General features: G+C 46.7%; 1 protein-coding gene across 1 annotated transcript; it reads left to right on the forward strand.

Moving 5' to 3' along the window:
* On the forward strand, positions 1 to 26,359 carry LOC307210955 (uncharacterized protein). The gene is made up of 6 exons (XM_079967157.1): positions 1 to 691; positions 1,861 to 1,981; positions 4,606 to 6,151; positions 14,755 to 15,565; positions 17,571 to 17,700; positions 21,008 to 26,359. Exons 1-6 carry the CDS (start codon positions 11 to 13, stop codon positions 23,482 to 23,484), a joined length of 5,766 nt encoding a protein of 1,921 aa, XP_079823283.1. The 5' UTR covers positions 1 to 10; the 3' UTR covers positions 23,485 to 26,359.
* Positions 26,360 to 27,835: the final 1,476 nt, after the last annotated feature.

Genomic DNA, 27,835 nt, shown 5'->3' on the forward strand with positions numbered 1-27,835 from the left:
AAGAAGGAAAATGGAGACTGGAGGCTCAAAGGACTTCAACTCCAGGGAGAGTGTGGAGGAAACGAGCCTTTCTTGGGTCAACGGGGGTGAATTTCGAAACCGAGGGCAGGTCAAAGAGGAGCCGGACGAGGGGTTGGCGCAGCACTGGGAAGCCCAGTGGCAAGAATTCCTGAAGACGGTGGAGTCGCCTCACTTGCAGTGGGGGAACCCGCAGTTGAAGGAAGCGCCCAGCATGGCCATGGGCACCCAAGCACACATGGCTTCCTCGGAGGGCTCGTCCAGACGAGAAACTCTGATCCCACCAAGCCTTGACGGGCAGAAGACCTGTGGCTTCTTGGAAGCCACCGCCATGGCAGATGCTGCACAGGTGAAGGAAGAGAACTTGGACAATATCCCGGACAGCAGGGATGTGTCCCGGCAGCACTTTAGGCAACTGCGCTGCCGGGAAGGGGACGGGCCGCGCATGGTTTGCGCCCGACTGTCCTTCCTTTGCCGCCAGTGGCTGAAGCCGGAAAGGCACTCGAAGGAGCAGATCCTGGACTTGGTGGTCCTGGAGCAGCTCCTGAACATCCTGCCCCCGGAGATGCAGAGCTGGGTCAAGGATCGCGGCGCAAAGACCTGCGCCCAGGCGGTGGCCCTGGCCGAGGACTTCCTGCTAGGGCAGGAAGAGGATGGAAAGCTAGAGGAACGAGTGAGTATGTTAGTTTCATTTAACGTGGTTACCTCAAAGATCTTCTCACCCCTTATATACTCAGTCATGGACCCTCCAAGTGCATAGCTGTCAACGTTTCCCTTTTTTAAAGGGAAATTCCCTTATTCCGAATAGGATTCCTCGCAAGAAAAGGGAAAAGTTGACAGCTATGTGGACCAAGTGTTACTATTTCCCAGGGACAGTCCCGGATTTACAGAAGCCGTCACGGTTTCTGATTTGATCTCAGAATGTCCCACTTTTCTTTAGGATGTCTCTACATTCATTAGAGATATGTTGGAGTTATGCGATCCCTGAGCCAAGGAGATAAGTAATTTTACAACCTTTAGAAGACATCTGAAGGCAGCCCGGTATAGGGAAGTTTTTTTATGTTGTATGTTTCATTACATTTTTATTTTTTATTTTATATAATTTTTCTTTGATTTTCTGTTTCACAATTTTAAATACTCATTTAAACATCCTTACAATATCAGCGACTTCCCTTGTTTTTCCATGGTTCATTTTGCATACCATAAATCTCTGCATATTTTACATAAACAAAGCCATTCAGTATTCCATTTTGACATCCATCAAAACTTATTTACAGTGTTGAATTTATCTTAACACTGCCAGCGTTTTCAGGTGTACACAATTTCCCCCCATATATTCAATAAACATTTTCCAATCTTCTTTAAACATATGTTCTTCTTGTTCTCTTATTCTATATGTTAAGTCTGCAAGCTGCACATATTCCATCAGCTTAAGTTGCCATTCTTCTTTAGTTGGGACCTCGCTCGTTTTCCATTTTTGGGTTAACAAAACACAGGTGCAGTAGTGGAATGAATAAACAAACAAACAAACAAACAAACAAACCAATAGACAAAACATTACATTTTTACATATGTTGGAAGCCGCCCAGAGTGGCTAGGGCAACCCAGTCAGATGGGTTATTATTATATTATTATTACTGTATTATTATTATTATTAGCCCCTTGTCCTGATCCCTGTATCCAGCAGTGATCCAGAAACAGGGTCATAGAGAGCTTTATGGCTGAGTGGAGATTTGAACACTAGTCTCCCACATCTCCCATACTCTAACCACTGCACCGCACTGCCTCTCATTGCATGTAAATTTGCTTGGTATATAAGGCAGCATCTTCTCTCTGTTACAGTACAGAGGGCTAGTCAGGAAGGGCGAATCTGTGAATTCCCCCCAAGAAGAGCTGATTCCAGCGGACGTGGGCCTCTCTGGGGAGAGCAAGCAGGAGTGCGACAAGGCCAACGAGATAGTCAGTAAGTATTGTTGTTACTTGAGAGTCCGGAGGAAGTGGGTATCAGATCGCTTTTAGATTGTTTGCTGGCCTAACTCTCAAATCACCACGAATGAGCTTTGTTGCTGTAGAAATAGTACTAGTCAGAATAATAGATAATAATTACAGTTGGCTTGAAAAGTGCTGGGATGGATCATTTTGGTTCTTGCTGCTTCAGAACAAAGATGGATCGGGTCACGACCTGTTCTTTCCAGCATCTTATTAGCTACAGCAACCTACCAGTCAGCAACCGTTCCTTAAAGAGAGATTGTCTCTTGATAAAGAGCTCCCATTCAGCTGTCACGTGTATCGTGCAAAAACGATCTACAGTCGTATCCTAGAAGTTGAACAGAATCCATTCCGGAAGTCCGTTCGACTTCCAAAACGTTCAAAAGCCAAAGCGCGGCTTCTGATTGGCTGCAGGAAGCTCTTGCAGAAAATCGGAAGCCGCTGAAGCCCCATTGGACGTTCGGCTTCCAAAAATAGTTTGCAAATCAGAACAATCACTTCCAAGTTTGTGACATTTGGGAGCCAAAACGTTCGAGAATTAAGCTGTTCGAAAACCAAGGTATGACTGTACTTATTTTAAGAATATGTTTTCCCTATATTGAAATTGAAATACTTTATTGTCACTTGTACAACTTGTATACAGTGAGATTACACGAGCCCCCCCCCTACTCAGCTCTCTTAGTCTTAATTCCCCTCATTTACTGATGCACACCCACCAAACCCAAAAATCAGTTGCCCTGTTGTTATCTTTTCGTTCAACAGCCTAACAGCCCATGGATAGAAGCTGTTCTTTACCCTGTTGGTGCAACTAATCATGCTTCTATATCTTCTGCCCGAGGGCAGAAGATCAAGAAAGTGCCGGCCAGGGTGTGAATCATCCCTGAGAATTTTCCTCACTCTCCTGAGGCAACATTCTTCCACTATTTCATCCAGCAGATTCATGGAGCAGCCCATAATATTTTGTGCTGTATTCACCACCCTCTGTAGGCACTTCCTATCAGTTGATGTCAAACCAGCATACCACACCGTGATGCAGTATGAAAGGACACTTTCTATTGTTGACCGGTAGGAGGAGATCATCAAATGTTGATTGACATCATTCTTCTGCAATACTCTGAGGAGATGGAGTCTCTGCTGGGCTTTCTTAACCACCTGGGTTGTATTTATTTTCCAAGTAAGGTCTTCACTGAGATAAACTCCTAGGAATTTAAAGGAAGACACTCTCTCCACACAGCCCTCCCCGATGTACAGCGGGGCTAGTTCTCCTCTCTTAAAACACACTCTCAAGTGACCAGGGATGATGAGAATCTGATATCATATGGCTACTAGCCATGAGGGCTATCTTTGTTTGTTCAAAAGATTTCAAGACTGCTTGACCAAAAAGGCTCTCTGAGCCTAGGGCACAGGTAAAATTAGATATAAAGTACAGCTAAAATCCACAGTCTAATTAAAAACAACTAGTCACAAAGCCGTTGCTATTATTCCTCCAATTTCATAGGCCTCGGAATACCAGTTGTGGGAATCTCAAGATCCTCCTTGTAGGCTTCCCATTGGGTTGGCCACTGTGAGAAGCGGATCACAGAGTTGGAAGGGGCCCTCAGGATCGTCTATTCCAACCCCCTACAATGCAGGAATTGTTGGGAATCTGAATACGTGCAGCTACTCACACAGAGTCAATTAGGGTTTGGCAGACAGCCAAGGCAATGTGAAGGAGTAAGTCTGCCTGGTGATACAGAGGCATGGAGACAGCTCTATGATTGGTCAAGCTCTCTCATGGGAACAATGATTAATGGCCTACTAACTGGAATGTGTTAGTATGAGTTCAGGAGTTGTGAGTCGTGTAAGAGAGAGCTAGCTAAAGATCTGTGTTTTGTTCTGTTCCTGTAAGTAGTCCACTGTATACAGTAGACACCTAACTACAAGTTCCTGGTTCCTGCTTCGTCTATCCTGTCTGCAGCCAAGTTGCCAATTGCTTTCGTGAACTCTATGTTTACTCTGCTAGGTCTGGCTAAGGTCCTGCAACTAGTCAGAAAGTTGCGAAGCACCAAATAGGTTTTGCCAGTAGGAATTACAGATTGAACCTGCAACCTTGGCATTATCAGCACTGCTCTCTATCCAACTAAGTTATCCAAGATGCTGGACTCAATGGGCCTTTGACCTGATCCCACAAAGCTCTTCTTAAAATATCGTATTTTTCGCTCTATAAGACACACCAGACCATAAGACGCACCTAGTTTTTGGAGGAGGAAAACAAAACAAAAAATATTCTGACTCTCAGAAGCCAGAACAACAAGAGGGATCGCTGTGCAGTGAAAGCAGTGATTCCTCTTGCTGTTCTGGCTTCTGGGATAGCTGTGCAGCCTGCATTCGCTCCATAAGACGCACACACATTTCCCCTTACTTTTTAGGAGGGAAAAAGTGAGTCTTATAGAGCAAAAAATATGGTATATATTAAGACTACATAAGCTATTTTGTTTTCTTTTTGTTACGGTAAGTATTACCCTTCCTGAGTCCGGAGGATGAGGTTGAGCTATCTCTACATTAAATTACGCTTTTTAAGAACCTTTCCTGTTGTGTGGTTCTTTTTCTTCCTTGCAGGAAACGATTGTTCCTCTGCCACAGCAACGCTACATGAAAACGAAGAGGAAAACGGTGTCCTTGGATTTTTCGATCGAGTGGAACTATCTAGGCTGGCAGCGGGGAAAGGAGAAGCCAGCCTTACCCAGTGCATGGATCATCACAGTACATTTGAGAGTCAGTCCAGGCCTGAGAGCTGGAGAGGAGAAAGCCAAGAGAGTGAAGCAGACCTCCGCAAGAGCTTCAGTGAAACCATGGCCCGGCAGGAGACTCCAGCAGGTGAGAGACAAAAGACTTGCAAAATTTGTGGGAAAAGGTTCAGCTGGAGGACTGATCTCATCAAGCACAAGAGGACTCACACGGGAGAAAAACCTTACAAATGTTTGGATTGTGAGAAGTGTTTCAGCCAGATATCGGACCTTAACATCCACAAGAGAATCCACACGGGAGAAAAACCCTTTAAGTGCTCTCACTGTGGGAAAAGTTTCAGCAGGAGCACAAACCTTATTGTGCATGAGAGGATGCACACGGGAGAGAAGCCCTATAAATGCTCCTACTGCGAGAAAACCTTTTGCGCCGGCTCGCAGCTTATTAGTCATCAGAGAATCCACACAGGAGACAAGCCCTATAAGTGTTTTGAGTGTGGGAGAACTTTTAGTTGGAGCGCCACGTTTCGAAGACACCAGAGAATCCACACGGGTGAGAAACCATATAAGTGCTTGGAATGCAGCAAAAATTTCAGTTTCAAGTCTGTCCTTATTGCTCACGAGAGAACCCACACGGGAGATAAGCCCCATAAGTGCTCTGAATGTGGGAAAAGCTTTAGTCAGAGGGTTCACCTTAGTAGTCACCAGAGAATCCACACTGGAGAGAAACCTTTTCAGTGTTCACAGTGTGGAAAAAGTTTCGGTCTGAGGTCAGTTCTGATTGCCCACGAAAATACCCACGTTTTAGAGAAACCGCACAAGTGTTCAGACTGTGGGAAAAGTTTCAGCAACAAATCACAGCTCACAAATCATCAGAGGCTGCACACGGGAGATAAACCTTATAAATGTTTTGTCTGTGGGAAAACATTCAACTTGAGCTCCCTCCTTACTGGACATTTGAGAACCCACACCGGAGAAAAACCGTATAAATGTTCACACTGCGAGAAGTGCTTTGGTGGCAGATCAACTCTGGTGGCGCATGAGAGGACCCACACGGGAGAGAAGCCGCACAGATGCTCGGATTGTGGGAAAACCTTCAGCCAGAAGACTAATCTCAACAGTCATCAGAGAATCCACACTGGAGAGAAGCCTCATAAATGCCTGGACTGTGGGAAGGGCTTCAGTCAGAAATCGCACCTCCTTAATCACCAGAGGGACCACACGGGAGAGAAACCATTCAAATGTGCATGCTGTGATAAATGCTTTGGTGCCAGGTCCACCCTCGTGGCGCATGAGAGAACCCACACGGGAGAGAAGCCACATGAATGCAAAGACTGCGGTAGGAGCTTCAGTCGGAAAGCGCACCTTGCCAGACATGAGCGAACCCACGGTGCTGGCAACGCATTATTGGTGCTCAGTCAGTAGGAAGGTTTCTGGGTGATCATCAGTGAAAGCAACTCCACCCTTGTAAATAAACTATATAATTTTCGCTGCAGGAACAAAGACGAACTTTGTTAATGGCCTCATCCCATCCACATGTAATTTTGGAATAAATCCCAGAGAGATTTGGTGGTGGTGGGGGGGTATTTCCGAGTGACATGCCTAGATTTTACTGCATGCATGATGTCATCATTTCTGGGATCTTGTTTAGGGATTGTTTTGTGCTTTTTTGCGGGGGAGGAAGGAGCCGTAACTCGGCAGTAGAGCCCTGAGTGTAGTGGTCAGTCCCTGATGTCTCAATTTTAAAGAAAGGATCTGGTAAGCAGGAACCAGCTCTGTACAAGACGGGCCTACAACAAGCATTGCAGTGTGGAAAATGTCCAAAAGCCAAGCCTCTCCATTCCATTCCGCCTCTCCAGTTTCCAGGATTTCACCACTACCAGTCAGCATTCCGTGGCCACTGAGCATGCTCAGCATTTATTGGGGTTCTTTGTAGGGCTTCCCAACACCCCTTAATATTTTGGTTGTTGTTGTTTAAAAAAACAACTACCGTATTTTTCTGTGTGTAAGATGATGTTTTATTTCCTTTTAAAAAAATAGGCAGTGGGTGGGTGAGCTTTTGGTGGTGGCAAACCCCCCCCCCCCAAAAAAAGCTCAAGAAATATTGATTTATTAATTTTGGGTTCAAAAAAATATGGGTCGTCTTATACATGGGGGCGCCTTATACAGTGATTCCCCCCCCCTAAAAATGAAAAATAAAATAAAATAAATGTTATGGGGTACTCTCATTTTGACTCGAGAAAATCACCATTTTATAAGTTCAGATCTGGGAAAATAAATACAGTAAATGGACAAAAGTACAAAGATTTACAAAATGTTTAAGGGAACCAGGCAGAAGGCCTTCTCGGTAGTGGCTCCCGCCCTGTGGAACACCCTCCCATCAGATGTCAAAGAAATAAACAACTATATGACATTTAGAAGACATCTGAAGGCAGCCCTGTTTAGGGACGTTTTTAATGTATTTTTAACCTTCTGTTGGAAGCCGCCCAGAGTGGCTGGGGAAACCCAGCCAGATGGGCAGGGTAGAAATAATAAATTATTATTATTATGGGGGTATGCGTACCCCTGCATACCTCCCACTAGTGTTATACATAGAAAAATATGGTATTTTGTACTTCTGTAACCCTTGGTGATTACCCAAGTTTGCTGATGACTGTTCTCTTTGGTACAAAGATTACCTCTCTTGAATAAAGAGAGAATGACAAAAGACAATGATCAAGAAGGTAGAGGGCTCTCTCTCTTTCTGCGCGTGTGTGTGTGTCTTCTGAAACCTCTCATTGATTGACACAATAATAGTGCATTGGAGGCAGATTTATAGTGGACCGTCCACACGTCATTCCACTTCATTAGTTCTGTGCTGCTTCCCCAGCGATACATCATTAATTCCATCTCTTTGGCTGCATCACAATGTTAATGGAATAAAAGGGAATAAACCAGAGTGTTTGTGGTATAAAAAGCGACGGGATTTCATCAGGAAGTGACAGCTCGTGCTGCGATTGGAAATGCAGCAGTTTATAGTCAAAAGGGAAGCAAACGGGCAGTTTTCAGCTATTGCAGTGGAAAGGATCTGCTAATACCTTGGTTCTCAAACTTAATCTGTTCCAGGATTCCATTCGACTCCTGAAACTGTTCAAAAACCACAGCACAGCTTCCAATTGGCTGCAGGAGCTTCCTGTACTCAAGCGGAAGCCGCATCGGACATTTGGCTTCTGAAAAGCATTCGCAAACCAGAACACTTACTTTCAGCTTTGCGGTGTTTGGGACCCGATATGTTTGGCAACTAAGCCGTTCGAGAACCAAGGTACGGCTGTTTTGCTAACAGCTTGCCCGTGTTTCACCAGGGGGGGACCTACGTTTACAATGGAACATGACGCAGAACCCACAAGTTGTCCTGTCAACCAATTATTATTATTCTGTGGGCATCTGTCCTTATTTAAGTGCATGTAACCCATTAACGCAGGTGGCGCTGTGGGTTAAACCACAGAGCCTAGGACTTGCCGATCAGAAGGTTGGCAGTTTGAATCACTGTGATGGGGTTAGCTCCCGTTGCTCAGTCCCAGCTCCTGCCCACCTAGCAGTTCAAAAGGTCTTCAAAGTGCAAGTAGATAAATAGGTACTGCTCCGGCAGGAAGGTAAACAGCGTTTCCATGCGCTGCTCTGGTTCGCCAGAAGCAGCTTAGTTCTGTTGGCCACATGACCCGGAAGCTGTACGCCGGCTCCCTCGGCCAGTAAAGCGAGATGAGCGCCGCAACCCCAGAGTCGGCCACGACTGGACCTAAGTCAGGGGTCCCTTTACCTTTACCCCATTAAAATGAAATGGATTTAATGTTTTGACATCGCATCGTTGGTGTCTGTTTATAATGGAACGTAACTTGGGTGTATTTGAGTCGCATGAGCAAAGGACAAATGGGTCCCTGCCCCACTTTTAAGACTCTGGATGTTTGGGGGGATGCAATAAAGAGAAGAGGCTCCATAAGTAGGGCAACCAGTGTGATTTTTATTGCCTGGCAGGGCTCTTCACGGCCACAGTGGTACCTCTGGTTACGTACTTCCTTCTGGAGGTCTGTTCTTAACCTGAAGCACCACTTTAGCTAATGGGGCCTCCTGCTGCTGCCGCACCGCGTGAGCATGATTTCTGTTCTCATCCTGAAGCAAAGTTCTTAACCCGAGGTACTATTTCTGGGTTAGCGGAGTCTGTAACCTGAAGCGTATGTAACCCGAGGTACCACTGTATAAGGAAGTCATATATTCATTCAACTAATGCGCTTTTTTTCTCCAGCACAGAAATTAAATTGCAGGAAAAGCTTTGCTTCAAGGTTGAGGAACCTGAGGAATGCAGCGCTCTGGACCTCTCCCCCAGGCCACAATTCCTCGCTGGCTCTGCTCCGCATAGTCCTTGATAATTTCGCCTGACTGGAATGAGTCCTTGAACTCTGAGCATCCGCTTGCTTGCCTGGCAAGGAGATAGAGGCTTGTATGTGAGAGCATGTGCAGAAACTAGCCTAACATTAAAACCCAGCAAGAGCCTGGCTGCGAGATCAGGCCAATAGCCCGTCTAGTCCAGCATTCTTCCCCCGCCCCAGTGGCTGATCAGATGCCTCCGTGGGAAGCAAGCACCCCCATCGTTCAGCCCGGACACAGAGGTCCTCCTCCGAGGGCCTTCTGGCAGTTCCTTCCCTGCGAGAAGCAAGGTTACAGGGAACCAGGCAGAGGGCCTTCTCGGTAGTGGCGCCTGCCCTGTGGAATGCCATCCCACCAGATGTCAAGGAAATAAAAAGCTTTCTGACTTTTGGAAGACATCTTAAGGCAGCCCTGTTTAGGGAAGTTTTTAGTGGTTGATGTTTTATTGTATTTTTAATATTTTGTGGGGAGCTGCCCAGAGTGGCTGGGGAAACCCAGCCAGATGGGCGGGGTAGAAATAAATTGTTGTTGTTGTTTAGTCGTTTAGTCGTGTCCAACTCTTCGTGACCCATGGACCAGAGCACGCCAGGCACTCCTGTCTTCCACCGCCTCCTGCAGTTTGTTCAAACTCATGCTGGTCGCTTCGAGAACACTGTCCCACCATCTCGTCCTCTGTCGCCCCCTTCTCCTTGCGCCCTCCATCTTTCCCAACATCAGGGTCTTTTCCAGGGAGTCTCCTCTTCTCATGAGGTGGCCAAAGTACTGGAGCCTCAGCTTCAGGATCTGTCCTTCCAGTGAGCACTCGGGGCTGATTTCCTTCAGAATGGAGAGGTTTGATCTTCTTGCAGTCCATGGGACTCTCAAGAGTCTCCTCCAACACCATAATTCAAAAGCATCAATTCTTCGGCGATCAGCCTTCTTTATGGTCCAGCTCTCACTTCCATACATCACTACTGGGAAAACCATGGCTTTAACTATACGGACCTTTGTTGGCAAGGTGATGTCTCTGTTTTTTAAGATGCTGTCTAGGTTTGTCATTGCTTTTCTCCCAAGGAGCAGGCGTTTTTTCATTTCCTGGCTGCTGTCACCATCTGCAGTGATCATGGAGCCCAAGAAAGTAAAATCTCTCACTGCCTCCATTTCTTCCCCTTCTATCTGCCAGGAAGTGATGGGACCAGTAGCCATGATCTTCATTTTTTTGATGTTGAGCTTCAGACCATATTTTGCGCTCTCCTCTTTCACCCTCATTAAAAGTTTCTTTAATTCCTCCTCATTTTCTGCCATCCAGGTTGCGTCATCTGCATATCTTCTATGCACCTCAGATATATACCACAGATATGTTTCCTTGCTTATATATCTTCCTACAATCCCCCTGAAAGACTCCCAAGTATTTTTACGAGCTTCGGATGAGATAAGGATCCGCAGCTCCCCTTTCCGCGTGGCTCTCTAAGGGTTAAGGAGAAGGAGCTGCGGCTCCTAGAGAGGCCCCGGAAGAACGTGTTTGTTTGGGGAAAGGGGGCGAGAGAGGAAAAAAACGCCCAAGTTCCTTCCTGTTTGAATTGCCTTGAGCGGCGGATGAATGGAGGAAAGAGCCGAGCCAGGGAAAGCGGCCTGCGCTGTCGAGGGGAGGGTGGTGAGTAGGCAGCAGTGGAGGGAACGCAGGCGGGAGCCCGCCTCTCTCCTCCCTGGGGGTTCTGCGCTTTCTGACAGCAGAATGGCAGGCAGAAATCCAACAGGGGAAGCCTTTCTCTCTTTCTTTTTCTTCTTTCCCCCTGCTCCCTTGGCGTTCAAGTTTCTCCCTGCAAAATCAGCCGCCGAAGCCAGGGAATAAAAAGGGAAAAGCGCCTAGAACAAAGAAGCCACCAAGGCATTTAAACACTTAAGCAAAATATTATTATTTATTATTAATGATGATGATGATGATGATGATGATAATAAATACAAATTTATTACTTATACCCCGCCCATCTAATAATAATAATAATAATAATAATAATAATAAATACAAATTTATTACTTATACCCCGCCCATCTAATAATAATAATAATAATAATAATAATAATAATAAATACAAATTTATTACTTATACCCCGCCCATCTGGCCGGGCCTCCCCAGCCACTCTGGGCGGCTTCCAACAGAATAGGAAAAACACAATCAAACATCAAAAAACTTACCTAAAAGAGAAGGCTGCTTTTCTGTTAAGCAAAGGGAGGCGGAAGCGGGGTTGGCCCGGTGAAAACCGAAGAAAGGACTCCCACGCTTTTTTAAAATGAAAAGTTGGGCTCCAGTCTGGAGGTCTAGTTTGGGGGGGCCCCAGCTATTTTTTTTCTGTGTCCTCGATTTTGATAGCAGTGGGATGCATACGTGTATGTAAGCATGTGTTTTCTATATTGCTCTCTCATGGCCACCAAGCGTGAAAAGGAGATCAGCTACATTCAGGCAAGATAAGGCTACCAGTGGTTGCTAGCGGCAGTGGTGATCCTCAACCTGTGCCGCTGAATAACAGCTGCTGGAATTCAGAAGTGTGGAGAGTGTGGCTGTTGCCCTCAGGTCCCACTTGTGGGTTTCCCATTGGGGCATCTGGTTAGCCTCTGTGAAAGCCGGGTGTTGGGCCTGATCCTGCAGGGCTGCTTTTACAGTGTTCACCCATCAGCTGAGGAGTGGGACTATGTCAGGCACCCCCAAAATCGGCCCTCCAGATGTTTTGGGACTACAGTTCCCATCATCCCTAGCTAACAGGACCAGTGGTCAGGGATGATGGGAATTGTAGTCCCAAAACATCTGGAGGGCTGAGTTTGGGGATGCCTGGACTATGTGCAAGTGTGGAATATGCAACCCCAGGTGGCCAGGGGTGAATCGGTCTTCCAACCGTGATGACTCTCCTCTTTTTGCAAGTTGGCACCCATTCCCAAGGTCACACCCGCACCATACTGTTTGTCTGGTGAGCCAGTGAGCATCACTGCACACCAGGCCAAATCCTGACCAATGCACCAACATTTATTGGATTCCGATCAAGGTTTGATTTTCTTGTAGCAGTCCAGAGGAATAGAGATGTTGACCTTTTCCGTCTTGGTGAAGTCAGACCACTGCGTTAGCAGTACCAAAGTAACCTCTCTGGGGTTCAAGTCTGGGCAGTGTGTCTGGAGATCCTGGGCTGTCCAGACGACAAGACTCCCCTCTCAGCCTCGCTGATGTCCAAAGGAAAGCAGAGCAACACATTTGATACCAGCTGGGCTGCAGGAGTTGCAGGACAGAGGTGTACAGTCATAACTCTTGTTACATTTGCTTCAGGTTAGATCTTTTCAGGTTGCGACCGGGAAGTACTGGAAAGGGTTATTTCTGGGTTTCGCTACTCGTGCATGCGCAGATGTTCAAAATGACGTCACGTGCATGCACAGAAGCGGCAAATCGTGATACACGCAGTTCTGCTCATGTTGCGAACAGAGCTCCGGGATGGATCCCGTTCACAATCAGAGGTACCACTGTACAAGACACCATGCAACTTGTCTTAGGGACTCCACTCCGGATTTGTGTAGTGTTTACTCCTGAGCCTTTTCTTTTCCCGAAGATATCCTTCAAGAAGGTGGAGGCTTAGGATCTGAGTTTCCATTCTCCCAGATGGGCTTCCTTCCTGGTTGGACAATCCCCATCTGCCCCTCACTTTCCTCTACAGCACATCCAGAAACTGCTTCCTTGACCATTGGACCCATGATTAGTCTCGTCTGCTCAGTCTGCCAGAGTCTGCGCATGTAGGGAAAGTTCCTAACTCACTGAGGGTTTGAAGCCCGTCAGCTGCCCTCACCTGGTTTAGATGGCTATTTGAAGCCATTCCCTGGGATTGTGGCCGCTGTCGCATGCTGACAGCTTCTAGGAGCCACAGGTGAGAGTTGAGTGCAGGTGGGGACCAGAGGTGCACAAACTGCCCCAGAAGGAGCACAGTGTGTCCACCACCAGAGATATTACCCCTCTCCTGAAGCTTGCACAACACGGGGGAAACCCCGTAGACTATTGAATGTAATACAGGTGGTTCTAAACCGAGGGTGAGGTGAGATCAGGCCCTGCCAGGAAGGCTTAATGTGGGCTTCTCTGTCTGGCCCTTCCCAGGCCACACTTCTCACTGGCCATGTTCTGAACCTCCCATGTGGAATGTGCCACAAAATTCTGAAAATGCCTCTCGCTTTCCTGGATGGCAGGCGAGTGTGTAGATGTCAAAATCTCTGGGTTCTTGCATGGCTGGAATGTGCCCTGATCTTCAAAGGAAAGAGTTGCCTCCTTTGCCACACCCATTTTTTACTTTGGCCATGCCCACTTCTGTCACGGGAGGATCCATTTCCCCGAAGGCTGCCTGCCTGTCAGAGAATGTGAAACCTCAGTCTGGAGATAATAATAGCAAATAAAAGATGGTTCCCTATTGCTGCTGCTCTAATCCAAGGTTTCCTAGCACGGTGCTGAGCTGCAATTCTGCCCTGTTTCCAAGACATTTGCGCTGTTCCAAACAAGTGTATTGATTTGGCAATGGAGCAAATGAACCAGAGACTGCCCACGGCTCCCAAGGTTCTGGCAAAATGTTTCTAGCAACTCTGGCAGGCGTGGAGCAGCAGGAAATTTGTGCAGGCTTTGCCTTGGCTATCCTTTCTTTTTCCTTGGCATTCAGAAGAGTTTCTGCCTCGCATTGTGGAGACAGAGTTAGTGGCCGTTCATAGCCATACCTTCCATGAACTTGCCTGATTTCCTTTTGTAGCCATAAAGCATCATTGGGAGCAGATAACATGGTTTAACTCTATTCTTTTGCCTGTTCCGAATCTCCCAAACTCCTTCTTCACATGTCTGCAATTTCTGGTATTATGAGAGAGAGAAATCTCTTTCTATCCACTTTTATAGAATTGCAGAATTGGAAGGGATCCCAAGGGTCATCTAGTCTAGCCCCCTGCAATGCATGAATCTCAGCTAAAGCATCCATGACAAATGGGTATTCATCTCTGCTTAAAAAACTTCCAAGGAAGGAGAGTCCACAACCGTGCATAATTTTATACTCCTCTGACATCTCCCATGCCCAGAATCTAATTTGAAGTTTATATAGAGATCCATACATTTATAAGGTTTTAAAAATCATGCCTTGCCACTTTTTAAAATCAGTATCAGGTGTGAAAGAACCTGTGACCCTCCAGCTGATGCTGAATTCAAACTCCCATCGTCCCTAGCTACTGGCCGTGTTTGCCAGGGCTGATAGGATTTAAAGTTCAGCAACATCTGGAGGGCCAAAAGTTCCCCACTCCTGATCTGTGTCCTGTCCAATATCCTCTTTGCCTGGCCTACTTCACAGGGTTGTTGTGAGGACAAAATGGAGAGGGGAAGAGCCATGTCACTGCCTTGAGCTTTTTTTTTTAGTTATTCTAATTTCTGGTTTACTTCTCTCCCATCCCAGAGAGAGCCCTTCCCGCTCAGCTGGAATGTCTATCTAGCTAAATGTTAGCCAAGAAGAAGACCTGATTCATCTCTGCTGCCTGCTGAATGACACCCATCCACCTTAACATGGCAAACTGGATCTAAGGAGAGGCTGGATATTTGTTCCGACTTTCAGCGAGGAAGTGAGAAGTCCTCTGGGATAAAGAGGGAAACTGAACTCGGATGAGGCCATTCTGGGCGCGAGACAAGATGGCCGCCAGAGAAGGGACACAGTCTGGCTTTGGCCTGCGGTTCCACGCAGAGCTTGAGCAAGGAGTCCCCCAGCAGATTAAAATGGAGGATGAGGATACCTCGGATTCCACCTCGGGGGAAGGGTTGGAAGAAACCCCTTACATCATCCAGGCCGGAAGCATCCGCAAATTCCTGCAGAGGCCTCCCGGAGACCAGGAAACTGGCAATGGGCTGCTTTGGGAAACCCAGTGGCAGGACTTTCTGAAGACCCTGGAATACCCACCACAGATCCTCGAGGAACCCACCCCGTGGGACAACACCAAGTCTTTCCTGGCCTCCTTTGAGCAAGTGGCAGAAGCGTGCCGGTGGCCCCGAGATGACTGGATGGTCCATCTTCTGCCAGCCCTCAGCGGGGAAGCTGAGCAGATCTTCAGCAACCTGGACACCAGAGACAGGATTAACTACGACAAGGTCAAGGCGGCCATCTTGCGTGGGGATGCCATCATCAGGGAGAGGCAGCGCCAGAACTTCCGCTGCTTCTGCTACCAGGAGGCCGAGGGGCCAAGAGGTGTTTATGGGCGGCTCCAGCAGCTGTGCGGTCAGTGGCTGAAGGTGGAGAGGCACTCCAAGGAGCAGATCCTGGAGCTGCTGATCCTGGAGCAGTTCCTCAGCATCCTGCCGCCCGAGATGCAGAGCTGGGTCGGGGAACATGGGCCGGAGACCTGCTCCCAGGCGGTGGCCCTGGCCGAGGACTTCCTGCAGAGGGCGTATGCTGGAGAGAGTTGGGAAGAGCAGGTGAGAGTCTAGACTTTCCAGCTTGGCCATAAGCTTCTCTCTTCAAGGTTACACCCCTGCTCTCGACAGCAATGCCTGATGAGCTTGTCCAGGTATGATGAAAGCAGACAAATATCCTAGGCATAGGAGATGGGGGTTGCTTGCTCTGCAACAAAAAGTTGCAGCATGGTTTGTTCCTTGTTCAGATTTCTAGACGCTCTTTTCCACTGCATTTTTTTTGGGGGTGAGCAGTGATTCACTGTATTTACCGTATTTTTCACTCCATAGGACGCACCGGACCATAGGAGGGGGAGAACAGGAAAAAAAAATATTCTCTCCCTCTCTGCTCAGCGCCCCTTCAGCGAAGCGGCAGGAGAAACGGAGCCCCTTCAATTTCTCCTCCCGCTTCACTGAAGGGGCGCCGCGCAGAGAGGGAAAACTGTGCAGCACCTCTCCAGCGAAGCGAAGCCTGGAGAGCAAGAATGATCGGTGTGCACCGACCCCTCTCGCTATCTAGGCTTCAGGCAGCTATCCGCAAGCCTTCGGAGCGCAGTGGGAACTCCTGCTGTGCTCTGAAGGCTTACGGATAGCTGCCTGAAGCCCCCGGAGCGCAGTGGGAGTTCCCTGCACTCTGGGGGCTTCAGGCAGCTTCAGTGAAAGCAACGCAAAGCCTCCGGAGCGCGGGGGGAGCTCTCCCTCTGTGCTTCGGAGGCTTCGTGTTGCTATCACTGAAGCCAAGGAGCCTGCATTCGCTCCATAGGATGCACACACATTTCCCCTTCATTTTTGGAGGGGGGAAAGTGCGTCCTATAGAGCGAAAAATACGGTATTTATTACCTTCATAGACCGCCTTTTCCTCCAAGGAGCTCAAGGTTCTCCCCTCCTTATTTTATCCTCACAAACACCCTGTGAGGTAGGTTAGACTGAGAGACAGGGATTGGTGCCAGGTCGGCCAGTGAGTTGCATGGCTGCATTTGAACCCTGGGCTCTCTCACTGACTACTACACTACACTGGCTCTCCCAGTGTATTTAGAAACCTTTATATGGACGACCCTGGAATTTTGCTCTAAAAGTAGAATCTTGATAAAGTTGTCCATTTAACTCAGTTTGGTTGGCCAGAAAGGCTTAGCCTGTCAGGCTTTTTTTTTTTTTTTTAAATTTATTAACCGACCAATCAAATAAATCACATCACATAAATTCCGAATTACAAAGCCGAATTTAAAATTTTTTGTTGGGGGTACGCATATTTCAAGATCCGAAGGGGATTCCAATCATCTTCTTACTGCTGCGTTAATATCCACAGATCTGTCCAAATAATGTTCATATTTCTATCCAGTCCTATCTTCCTGTTCCCACGTCTCATCTTATTCTTATATTTTTCTTTTTTCTTGTGTACCAAGAAATGTCGTAAAAATAAAGAGCAAATAAAACCATGAAACACGCACCGGGAAACGACATAAACACGCTCTTAAGAGTTCAAGGAATTTAAGAGAAGTAAGCAAGTTTGTAGAGTAAAAGATGAGGCATGGGGCACGTGAGGAAGGAAGTGAGCTAATATCCAGGGCTTTTCTTCAGCTGGAACTCAGTTTCGACACCTCTCAGGTGGGAGCCATTGCCATTCTAAGAGAATGAGGGAGGTGTTCATGGTGAGTTCCCGCATCTCTTCTTTCTAGAAAAATAGCACTGGTTAGATCAATATTGGAAGGTATCTTGGCATAAAAATCCTAAAAGAGGTTCCATGTTAGTGTGTGAAGGCCATGACTGCTTGAACAAGCCAGGGGTCCCTTTGGCCCCACAGCACCAGCTGAGGAGGAGGCCTCACTCTGCCCAACGGTAGGGCCAGTCCCTCCAGGCTACACTGGGGCACAATCTGCATCACTTTCCCATGGCCGCCACCCCTCGCGACCTCCGCTTCCAAATCCTTCCTTGAAGGGGGATCCTATCTTTCTTTTTAGGGGAACCCAGTCAGATGGGTGGGGTAGAAGAATTTTATTTATTTATTTGTTTATTTATTTATTTATTTCAGGAGTTGGGACCAATTGAGGAGGTTGCTCTGGATTTCTCTGAGGAAGAAGAGACCCCACTGAATGGGGAGCGGAGCCCTGGTTACACAGAGGCCAATAGGGAGGATGACGACAGCGACGCCACCTCACTAGGTGAGGATGACTGTTTATTTTCACTTAAAAACAACGCCAATGGCTTCTCTTCAGTGAACTGAGACTGGCCAACAGTAAAACCATGGGCTAGGCCCCATCCAAGTCCTCCTCAGAATAGGCCCATTACACTTAATGGGCATGACTGACGTAGGTTCACTAATTGCAGTGGGTCTAAAGGTAAAGGGACCCCTGATCGTTAGGTCCAGTCGTGGCTGACTCTGGGGTTGCGGCGCTCATCTCGCTTTATTGGCCAAGGGAGCCGGCGTACAGCTTCCAGGCCATGTGGGCAGCATGACTAAGCCACTTCTGGCGAACCAGAGCAGCACACGGAAACGCCATTTACCTTCCTGCCAGAGCTGTACCTATTTATCTACTTGCACTTTGACGTGCTTTCGAACTGCTAGGTTGGCAGGAGCAGGGACCGAGCAACGGGAGCTCACCCCGTCACGGGGATTCGAACCGCCGACCTTCTGATCGGCAAGTCCTAGGCCCTGTGGTTTAACACACAGCGCCACCCGCGTCCCTGCAGTGGGTCTACTCTGTGTCTACTCCTTAAAACGTATAATAACCAATTGCTGTAAAAACGACGGCAGCGGTTGACCATTGCAGTGGGCACGGAAACAAACAAAATGCCAACAGGTGGCAATAAGCAAGTGTCCGGATAGGAACGAGCGATTTCTGCTGCCGCCACCACCCACTCCCCATCATATCGGGGGGTTGGACTAGATGACCCTTGGCTCCCTTCCAACTCTTAGGATGCTATGATTCTGCATCCAGATCTGCTGGATAGTTGGTTAGATAATAATGCCAAGGCGCCAGGTTCAATCCCAGTAAGGGACGGCTGCATATTTTCTGCGTTGCAAGGGGTTGGACTAGATGGTCCCTTCCAACTTTATGATTCCATGATAACAGCAGTAGCAAGTAACCAAGGACTAGTAAACATGTAAAATATATGAAACAAAGGAGAATTTTAAAAAAATAAATAAATCTATGTGACTTTCTCAAGGATTTCTCTCCATCTCTGAACGGGCCTTCTCTGCTCCTCGTCTGTGGAATCCTCTCCCCAGGGAAGTTTGCCTATTTAACCAGGCCTTTGTTTGATTTGATTGACATCCTATGCCCTTTTAAAATGTGGGTTTTTTGGGGGGAGGGGTGTTGTTATTTTGATTATTGATTTTGTGGTTTTATATTTTAGTCTGTAAACCGCTCTGAGACCAGCAGGTATAGGGTGGTATATAAATTCAATTGTGGGACGCAGGTGGCGCTGTGGGTTAAAGCCTCAGCGCCTAGGGCTTGCCGATCGAAAGGTCGGCGGTTCGAATCCCTGCGGCGGGGTGCGCTCCCGCTGCTCGGTCCCAGCGCCTGCCAACCTAGCAGTTCGAAAGCACCTCTGGGTGCAAGTAGATAAATAGGGACCGCTTACCAGCGGGAAGGTAAACGGCGTTTCCGTGTGCGGCTCTGGCTCGCCAGAGCAGCGATGTCACGCTGGCCACGTGACCCGGAAGTGTCTCCGGACAGCGCTGGCCCCTGGCCTCTTAAGTGAGATGGGCGCACAACCCCAGAGTCTGTCAAGACTGGCCCGTACGGGCAGGGGTACCTTTACCTTTACCTATAAATTCAATTAATAATAATAGTAGTAGTATTAGTGCTTTTCCAGCTGCATTGGCTCCTGGTGGAGTACAGGGTCATATTTAAGGTGCTGGTTTTGACCTTTAAAGCCCTTCACAGCCTAGGACCCTTGTACCTACGGGACCGTCTCTCCTGGTATGCCCCGCGGAGGACCTTAAGGTCCATATATAGCAACACCCTAGAGGTCCCAGGCCCTAAGGAAGTTAGATTAGCCTCAACCAGAGCCAGGGCCTTTTCAACTCCGGCTCCAGCCTGGTGGAACGCTCTGTCTCATGAGACCAGGGCCCTGCGGGATCTGATTTCTTTCTGCAGGGCCTGTAAGACAGAGTTGTTCCACCTGGCCTTTGGCTTGGAATCAGTTTTATTCCCTCCCCCTCTTTCTTTTTTCCTTTCTCCTCCTGTGAAGAGGCTGTATCTTAATGTTTTAATGTTGTATCTTAATCTTTTAAATTGTATTTTAATCAACTTGTTTTTATTATTGGTTGTTAGCCGCCCTGAGCCCGGTCTTGGCTGGGGAGGGCGGGGTATAAATAAAAAAAATATTATTATTATTTATTATAGTAGTAGTTGTAGAATGGTAGAATAGTTCTACCATTGGCCCATCTATCCCATCATCCTGTTCTCACAATGGCCAATCAGATGACCCAATGAGAAGCCTGCAAACAGGACCTATGTGGAACAGCATTTCCAATTCTTAGCAACTGGTACTCAGAGGGAGAGCATGATCATCTCTGCTAGTAACTGTTGATAGCCTTATCTTGTGGTTTAACAGTCAATTCCTCCAACCAGGGAACTCTGGGAATCGTAGCTCTTCGGGGGGGGGGGGCAGGGGTGCCTTCTAATAACTCTCAGCACCCTGAACAAATTACAGCTCCCAGGATTCTCTGTGGGCAGCCTTGACTGTTTAACGTGGTGTGATACTCCTTTAAATGCGTGGCTCACGTGGGGACTGAGAGAGAGAACGAGAGTGAAGGACAAGTATTTGGGCTTGCTTTCTTCCTTCTTTATTTCCTCAGCCACTCTGGGCAGCTCCCAACAGAATATTAAAAACACAATAAAACATCAAACACTAAAAACTTCCCTGTACAGGGTTGCCTTCAGATGTATTCTAAAAGTCAGATAGTTATTTATTTCCTTGACATCTGATGGGAGGGCGTTCCACAGGGTGGGTGCCACCACCGAGAAGGCCCTCTGCCTGGTTCCCTGTAATCTCACTTTTCGCAGTGAGGGAACCGCCAGAAGGCCCTTGGAGCTGGATCTAAGTGTCCGGGCTGAATGATGTTTCATGAGATATTTCATGAGTGTAGTGGCTACTGACTTTTGACACTTGAGGGTTATATTTTTAGCACCCACCTTATTTTTAGCAATTGTCAATTGCTATAAATTGCTTTTGGTGTTTTGTTTTAACGCTGTAACCCACCCTGGAACCTTGGGGTGATGGGCGGATAATAATAATAATAATAATAATAATAATAATAAAGTGGAATGGCTGTATAGAACTTCCAGGAGCAGAGGCAGTGTACCTCTAAATGCCAGCTGCTTGGGGTGCTTTCCAGAGGCATCTTATTGGCCAACTACAGGAAACAGGAAGCTGGGCTAGGTGGACCATTGGTCCAGTCCAGCAGGGCACTCCTTTGTTTTTTCTGCCATGTTTAAAATGTCCCCTTTGTTGTGGCAGGTGAAGATTGGGTGAGTGCCACTGAGACGGAGACGCCCCGGTCGGAAGGATTTTATCAAGCATACCCAAACGGGGCTCCGAACGGAAGGAGAGCAGAAAGCAAGGCTTCCTGTTTTCGTGAGCAGGAAGAGCACCACCCTGAGAGGAAAGAGGAAAATGGCCCACCAGAGAGAGCAGAAACATGTGTGATTTGGGAGGGTGATGAACTCCTTGAGGAAAGCAGGGAAGCACAGGGGATCCACATGCCAAAGAAGAAGGGCATGTTCAAGGTTGATGGATGGCGCTTCAGGCAGAGGACAGACCCTATTAAACGTGAGAGAACCAACACAGTGGAGCAGCCCTACAAATGCTCTGATGGTGGGAAAAGCTTCAAGATGATCTCTCACTGCATTTCTCGTAAAAGAAGACATGGGGAAAGGAAGCAACACAGGTGCCCGGACTGTGGGAAATCCTTCATTGCCAAAGCACACCTTATCAATCATCAGAGAACCCACACTGGAGAGAAGCCATTCAAGTGCCTGGCCTGTGGGAAGACTTTTGCCCAGAGTTCCAACCTCAGTGTCCATCAGAGAATCCACACAGGAGTGAAGCCGTTCCAGTGCTCTGACTGTGGGAAAAACTTCTGTTCCAGCGCCAACCTTACCAAACACCAGAGCACCCATGTGAAGGGGGCCCCATATAAATGTTTAGTGTGTGGGAAGAGCTTCAAGGTGCACTCTCATTTTATCACCCACAAAAGAATCCACGCAGGAAGGCAATCACACACATGCTCAGACTGTGGGAAGAACTTCCTTGCTGCGTCACACCTCATAATTCATCGGCGAGTTCATACTGGAGAGAGACCCTATAAATGTGTGGAATGTGGGAAAGCCTTTATTCAGAAGGCTCACCTTAAGGTCCACCAACGAACGCACAAAAGAGGAAAATCGTTCCAGTGTTCTGAGTGTGGAGAAAACTTCAGTTCCAGGATCAGCCTTATCCAACATCAAATAATCCACCCTGGAGTGAGCCCCTATAAATGCTATGAATGTGGGAAAACCTTCAGGGTGAATTCCCACCTTATTGCTCACAAGAGGAACCACGCAGCCAAGAAGCCCCATAAGTGTTCATACTGTGGGAAATCCTTCTTTACCAAATCGTACTTTATCATCCATCAGAGAATCCATACAGGAGAGAAACCGTTCAAATGCTTGGCCTGCGGGAAAGGTTTTAGCCAGAGTTCGCACCTTAATGTTCATAAACGAACGCACATTGGGGTGAAGACATTCCAGTGCTCTGACTGTGGGAAAAGTTTCAGTTCGAGCACAAACCTTATTAAGCATCAGAGCATCCACACAAGAGGAAACCTCTATATATGCTCTGACTGTGGGAAAAGCTTCAAAGTCTATTCCCACCTTATTGCTCACAAGAGAATCCACACAGCCAAGAAGATCCACAAGTGTTCGTACTGCGGGAAGTCCTTCTTTGGCAAATCGCACCTCATGACCCACCAGAGAATCCACACGGGAGAGAGGCCATACAAATGTTTGGCCTGTGGAAAAAGCTTCACGCAGAGCTCCCACCTTACCGCTCATCAAAGGACTCACAAAGGGAAAAAGTCATTATGTTGCTCAGACTGTGGGAAAAGCTTCAGGGTCAGCTCTCACCTTATTGCACACAAGAGGATTCATGAGGCAAAGAAAGCCCATAAGTGTTCCTACTGCAGCAAATCCTTCATTTTCAAGTCCTACCTTATCATACATGAGAGAATGCACACGGGAGAGAAACCCTACAAATGTTTGGTTTGTGGCAAAAGCTTCAGTCAGAATTCACACCTTACTGTTCATCAGAGAACTCATGTGGGGAAGAAACCATCCAGGAAAGGCTTTAGGGTGAGCTCTCAGCTTATTTCCCATAAGAGAATCCACACAACAAAGAAGCTGCACAACAACAACAACAACAACAACAATAACAATAACAATAACAACAACAACGGGAATAGTACTAAGTGTTTGGATTGTGGGAAATCTTTCATATCCAAATCATATCTGATCATCCATCAGAGAATACACACAGGAGAGAGGCCCTTCAAGTGCACGGTCTGTGGGAAATGTTTCAGCCAGAGCTCTCATCTGACAGTCCACCAGAGAACCCACAAGGGAGAGAAGTTGTTCCCGTGTTCAGACTGTGAGGAAAAATTCAGTTCCAGGATGAAGCTTCTTAAGCATCAGAGAATCCACATGAAGGGGAATCCATTTAAATGCTTGGACTGTGGGAAATCTTTTGTCACCAAATCACAGCTTGTGGTACACCAGAGAAGCCACACTGGGGAGAGGCCGTATAAATGTTTGGACTGTGGGAAAGGGTTCAGCCAGAGCTCAAACCTCATTAGGCACCAGAGGATTCATTCGGGGGAGAACCCCTATAAATGCTCAGACTGTGGGAAAAGCTTCTGTTCAGGTGAGAACCTTACTAAGCATCAGAGAATCCACACTTAAGGAAGCAGGACCCTGAATTATGTGCCCATACACTTCGAGAAGGCCATAAAAGTGTATGGACTTAAACAACAGTGGATTTTATTAGTCTGTAGGTGGTGGCGAGGAAAATATATTTGGCAAAACACCATGCTGCAGACAGCTTTTTTGATCATTATTCAAAAATTTGCTGTTCACCAGTGAAGCCATGGAGGAATCAGCTGAGGTAAATGCTTTAGACAAAGGGAAGCATCCCTTGTGAGCTCAAATCTTTCCGTCGAAAAGGCGGAACTTGAATCTGCATCAGGTCAGGACATACGGGATGCGAGGGTGATTCGACAGCTGCATCATCACCTTCTTCTGTCCAAAATAGGGCATTTTAAGGAAAACTGCCCGAACTTGTAAGAATGAGCAACAGTGGGCCAAGTGGTGGTGTTTCTAGACAACTCTAAAATATTCCAGGTCGCCCTCTGTAAGTTGCTGTGCTTGTGACAGATTGCCTTGGCTCATCTTTTGCACACCCCCCCCCTTCATCAACCTAACAGGACCAGAGTCAGAATCCTAGACTGGGTGGAGTGGAGTGGGGTCTCATTGAAACTGCCTTTCAGATTATTTGTCCATCCAGCCCTTTATTTTCTATTCTGATTGGCTTCAGCTTTCCAAGATCTCGGGAGGATAAAGACTTTCCCATCGCTTACGAACGGAAGAACCCAAGAATAGCCACTTGCTACTTGAGGCCGTTTTTTAAAACAAAACAAAACAATGAATTGGTCCTGGAGCCATACAAAGCCAGGTTCTGCTCCTGAGCTCCGGAAAATCTTCTACAGCTACTGAAATTTCTACATACGGAACAGTGGTGCAAGAGAAAGACAGTGCTTAGGTTTTAAAATATATCTGTGTCAGAAAATCCACATGGGAAAGAAGCCATAGAAACACTCAGATTCATAGCTGTCAACTTTTCCCTTTCCTTGCAAGGAATCCTATTCAGAATAAGGGAATTTCCCTTAAAAAGGGGGAAACGTTGACAGCTATGCTCAGATTGCCGCTGAAACTCTTAGTTTGAGTAAACCTTGGAGTAAACCCTGGAATCTGTGCAGTACAGAATGTTTTTATGTTGTATGAGGAACCAAACACCTTTTAAAAAGGAGAGAGAGAAATCCAGGCTGCTGACCAATCTAGGGCTTTTAACCCTTTTTTTAAAAAAATGAGTTTTCATTTTTCAATATTTTATGGGTCTGTTGGCAGAGCAGACTTTCCGTTCTCCCAAGTCCCTCTCTGGCTGTGCAACTTGCTGCCAGGAACGAGTCCCAAGTTACTTCCTTCCAAATGACTGTGAGAACGGTGTGAGGAGACCTGTTTGTGTTATGTGTGGGGGGGATGTGCTTGGCTCTCTGTTCCCACAGCTGATGATGGGAAATCCTGTCTTTCTCAGTCTTTCACACCATGGCTGGCAGCCACCGTCCAATCTCCTGCCCATACTTGCCCCAAGGCTAGCAGAGGTTGCCCTGCAGAGAAAAGTGGACTAATCTGACTTGCTGTGAATGTGTGCGTCCAGAATTGCTCAGCTCCCAGCCTCTGTGGTGTGCACGTTCCTTCACAGAGCACAGTGCATAAACAACATGATGCATCAAATGCCGGTACTTGAACCTTGGGGGGTGGGGACCCAAACTGTTTCTGCTTCTGTGGCAAAGCCTGTTCGGGGTCTGATGTGATTACATTTAAGGTCCAAGTTTTGCACTTTTCAACTATGGCTGCGCTGTTCCGGGGTGTGTGCTGTGGGAGACAACGGCCATGCTGGGGTGTGATGTCACTTAGAATCATAGAATCGGAAGGGGCTCCATGGGTCATCTAGTCCAACCGCTGCAATGCAGAAATCTCAGCTAAAGCATCCATGACAGATGGCCATCCAACCTCTGCTTAGAAAGCTCCAAGGAAGCTCATACATGTCTGTTCCACAGCTCTTACTATCAGAAAGTTTTTCTGAATGCTTAGGAGGAATCTCCTTTCTTGTAACTTGAAGCCATTGGTTTTGAGTGCTCCCCTCCAGAGCAGAAGAAAACAAGCACGCTCCCTCTTCTATGAGACAGCCCTTAAGTTATTTGAAGATGACTATCATATCTCATCTCAATCTCCTCTTTTCCAGGCTAAACATACCCAGCTCCTTCAAGTGATTCTCATAAGGCTTAGTTTCCAGACCCTTGATCATCTTGGTTGCCCTCCTCTGCACACATTCCAGCTTGTCAACATCCTTCTTAAATTCTGGCGCCCAGAATTGGACACAGGACTCCAGGTGTTGTCTGGCCAAGGCAAAATAGAGAATATTACTTCCCTTGACCTGGACACCAGACTTCTGTTGATACAGCCTAGAATAGCATTAGCCTTTTTTGCTGTTGCATCACACTGTTGACTCATGTTCAGCTTGTGGTCCACCAAGACACCTTCATCGTTGCTCTTTCTCCCCCATATCATTTTTTCGGAAAAGGGACAAATTGACACATCAGGGTGTGAGGTCATATCAGCACCGTCCAGTCAGGAGCTAGTAATCACGTATGATGTCACATGAGCACTGGCCAGTCAGGAGCAAACTCACCCCCCTCCTCTATAGCAGAACATAATAACAGAACAGCCTTGTTTTGTTGTTGGCATGCGCCTTTGGAGGTAAAGTTCAAACCATTGGAGAGTTACAGCACCTGCAGGAGAGACATGTTTTATTACACTTTGGGCAGATGAAAGTTAGGCTGGTGTAGGTGTACCATGGCGTTTCACTGGCTACAGAATTGCTTCTTTTCAGCAAACGATGTGTTTCCAGCAGTGTTTGCAGACCTCGATGTTGCCCAGGTTGTACATTCTGCAAATGCTCCATGGGGGGGGAGAAAACAAATAAATCTTTGTGTGGAAATATCTTTTTATTCCTGCTGCATTTCAAATAAACACTTTCCTACAGGATGAGATTTTGCCCGGCCCAGGAAGAGGCAAAAGAGCCTAGAGCTCTTCACTTTGACAAGCTCGTTTATCTGAGCAACTTCACAAGCAGAGCTGGATTTAGGGGAGTGCGACTGGTTCGTCCGCACTGGGTGCTGAGCTGGGAGGGTGCTGCATGCCCCCCCCCAACAATGACTTATAAGGCAAGAGGCAGGGGCACCAAATTTTGGTATTGCCCAGGGCACTGCTCAAATTTGAAAGCCAAGGTCTGCCACTGACACAAGCTGGGAGTGGAACATTAGGGTCAGAAAATAACTCAGAAGCTCAAACATACCAGTCCAACTGCAGAACCAACATTTTCTTACAGGTCTGTCTCCCATCCAAGCAGTCACTTTTCCAGATTTCAGCTGAAGATGTCATCTTTCTGTCTCCCTCTTAATGTTCATTTACAGTTGACTGATTGATAGGCAAAAATTCAAATAGCAAATGAATCATTTCCAATCTGTGGAGTTATTTTCTCTCTCTCCTCCCTGCTACAGCTGTTACCCGTTTCCTATCACAGGACGGGTAGTTTGAACTTGATTTTTGTTTTTTTAAAAAATATTTATTAATTTTTTAAAGGTTACAGAAAGAAAAAGTAAAAATACCACATTAAACAAAAACAAGACAACACATCACAATATGAAAAAACAGAAAAATAAAATCCATTAAACAGAAACAAAAACGCAAAGAAAAATACAGCAAATCTTCTCATTACTTATCTTTCATTAGCTTATTTCCTTGACCTCATACCTCCCTTTTTTGTATTCTAGATCAATGATCCATTTCAGCAAATCCTTTCCCTCTTTTAAAATTTTAGTCCTGTAAATTATCTTAATATAATGTAACTTTACTTTTCCTCCTTTCACCAATTAACAGTCAGTTATTCCCAAATCCTTTATGTCATTCCTGCTAAAATCATATAATATTATTCCAACATCCTTCTAACAGTTATTAATTTTACAATGTTTCTGTAAATAGTATTTAAATTTCTTACAATCTTCCTCCACCGACTCTTCTCCCTGGTCTCGGATTCTGCCAGTCATTTCCGCCAGTTCCAGGTAGTCCATCACCTTCATCTGCCATTCTTCCCAGGTGGGTAGATCTTGTGTCTTCCAGTACTTTGCAATAAGTATTCTTGCTGCTGTTGTGGCATACCTAAATAAAGTTCTGTCCTTCTTTGGCTGACCATGCCCAGGAGAAAGGCCTCTGGTTTCTTCAGAAAGGTATATTTAAATACCTTTTTCATTTCATTATAGATCATCTCCCAGAAAGTCTTAATCCTTGGGCACGTCCACCAGAGGTGAAAAAATGTACCTTCGGTCTCTTTACATTTCCAACATTTATTATTGGGCAGATGATAGATTTTTGCAAGCTTGACTGGAGTCATGTACCACCTGTATATCATTTTCAT

The sequence above is a fragment of the Podarcis cretensis genome (assembly GCF_951804945.1).
Source record: "Podarcis cretensis genome assembly, chromosome: 2".
NCBI classification, from domain to species: Eukaryota; Metazoa; Chordata; class Lepidosauria; order Squamata; family Lacertidae; genus Podarcis; species Podarcis cretensis.

Excerpts from the sequence above, each read along its gene's own strand:
- LOC307210955 (XM_079967157.1), top strand. The coding sequence starts at position 11 with ATGGAGACTGGAGGCTCAAAGGACTTCAACTCCAGGGAGAGTGTGGAG. Across the intron at positions 692-1,860 it reads ATGGAAAGCTAGAGGAACGA|TACAGAGGGCTAGTCAGGAA; the intron begins GTGAGTATGTTA and ends TCTCTGTTACAG. Across the intron at positions 17,701-21,007 it reads CAGCGACGCCACCTCACTAG|GTGAAGATTGGGTGAGTGCC; the intron begins GTGAGGATGACT and ends TTGTTGTGGCAG.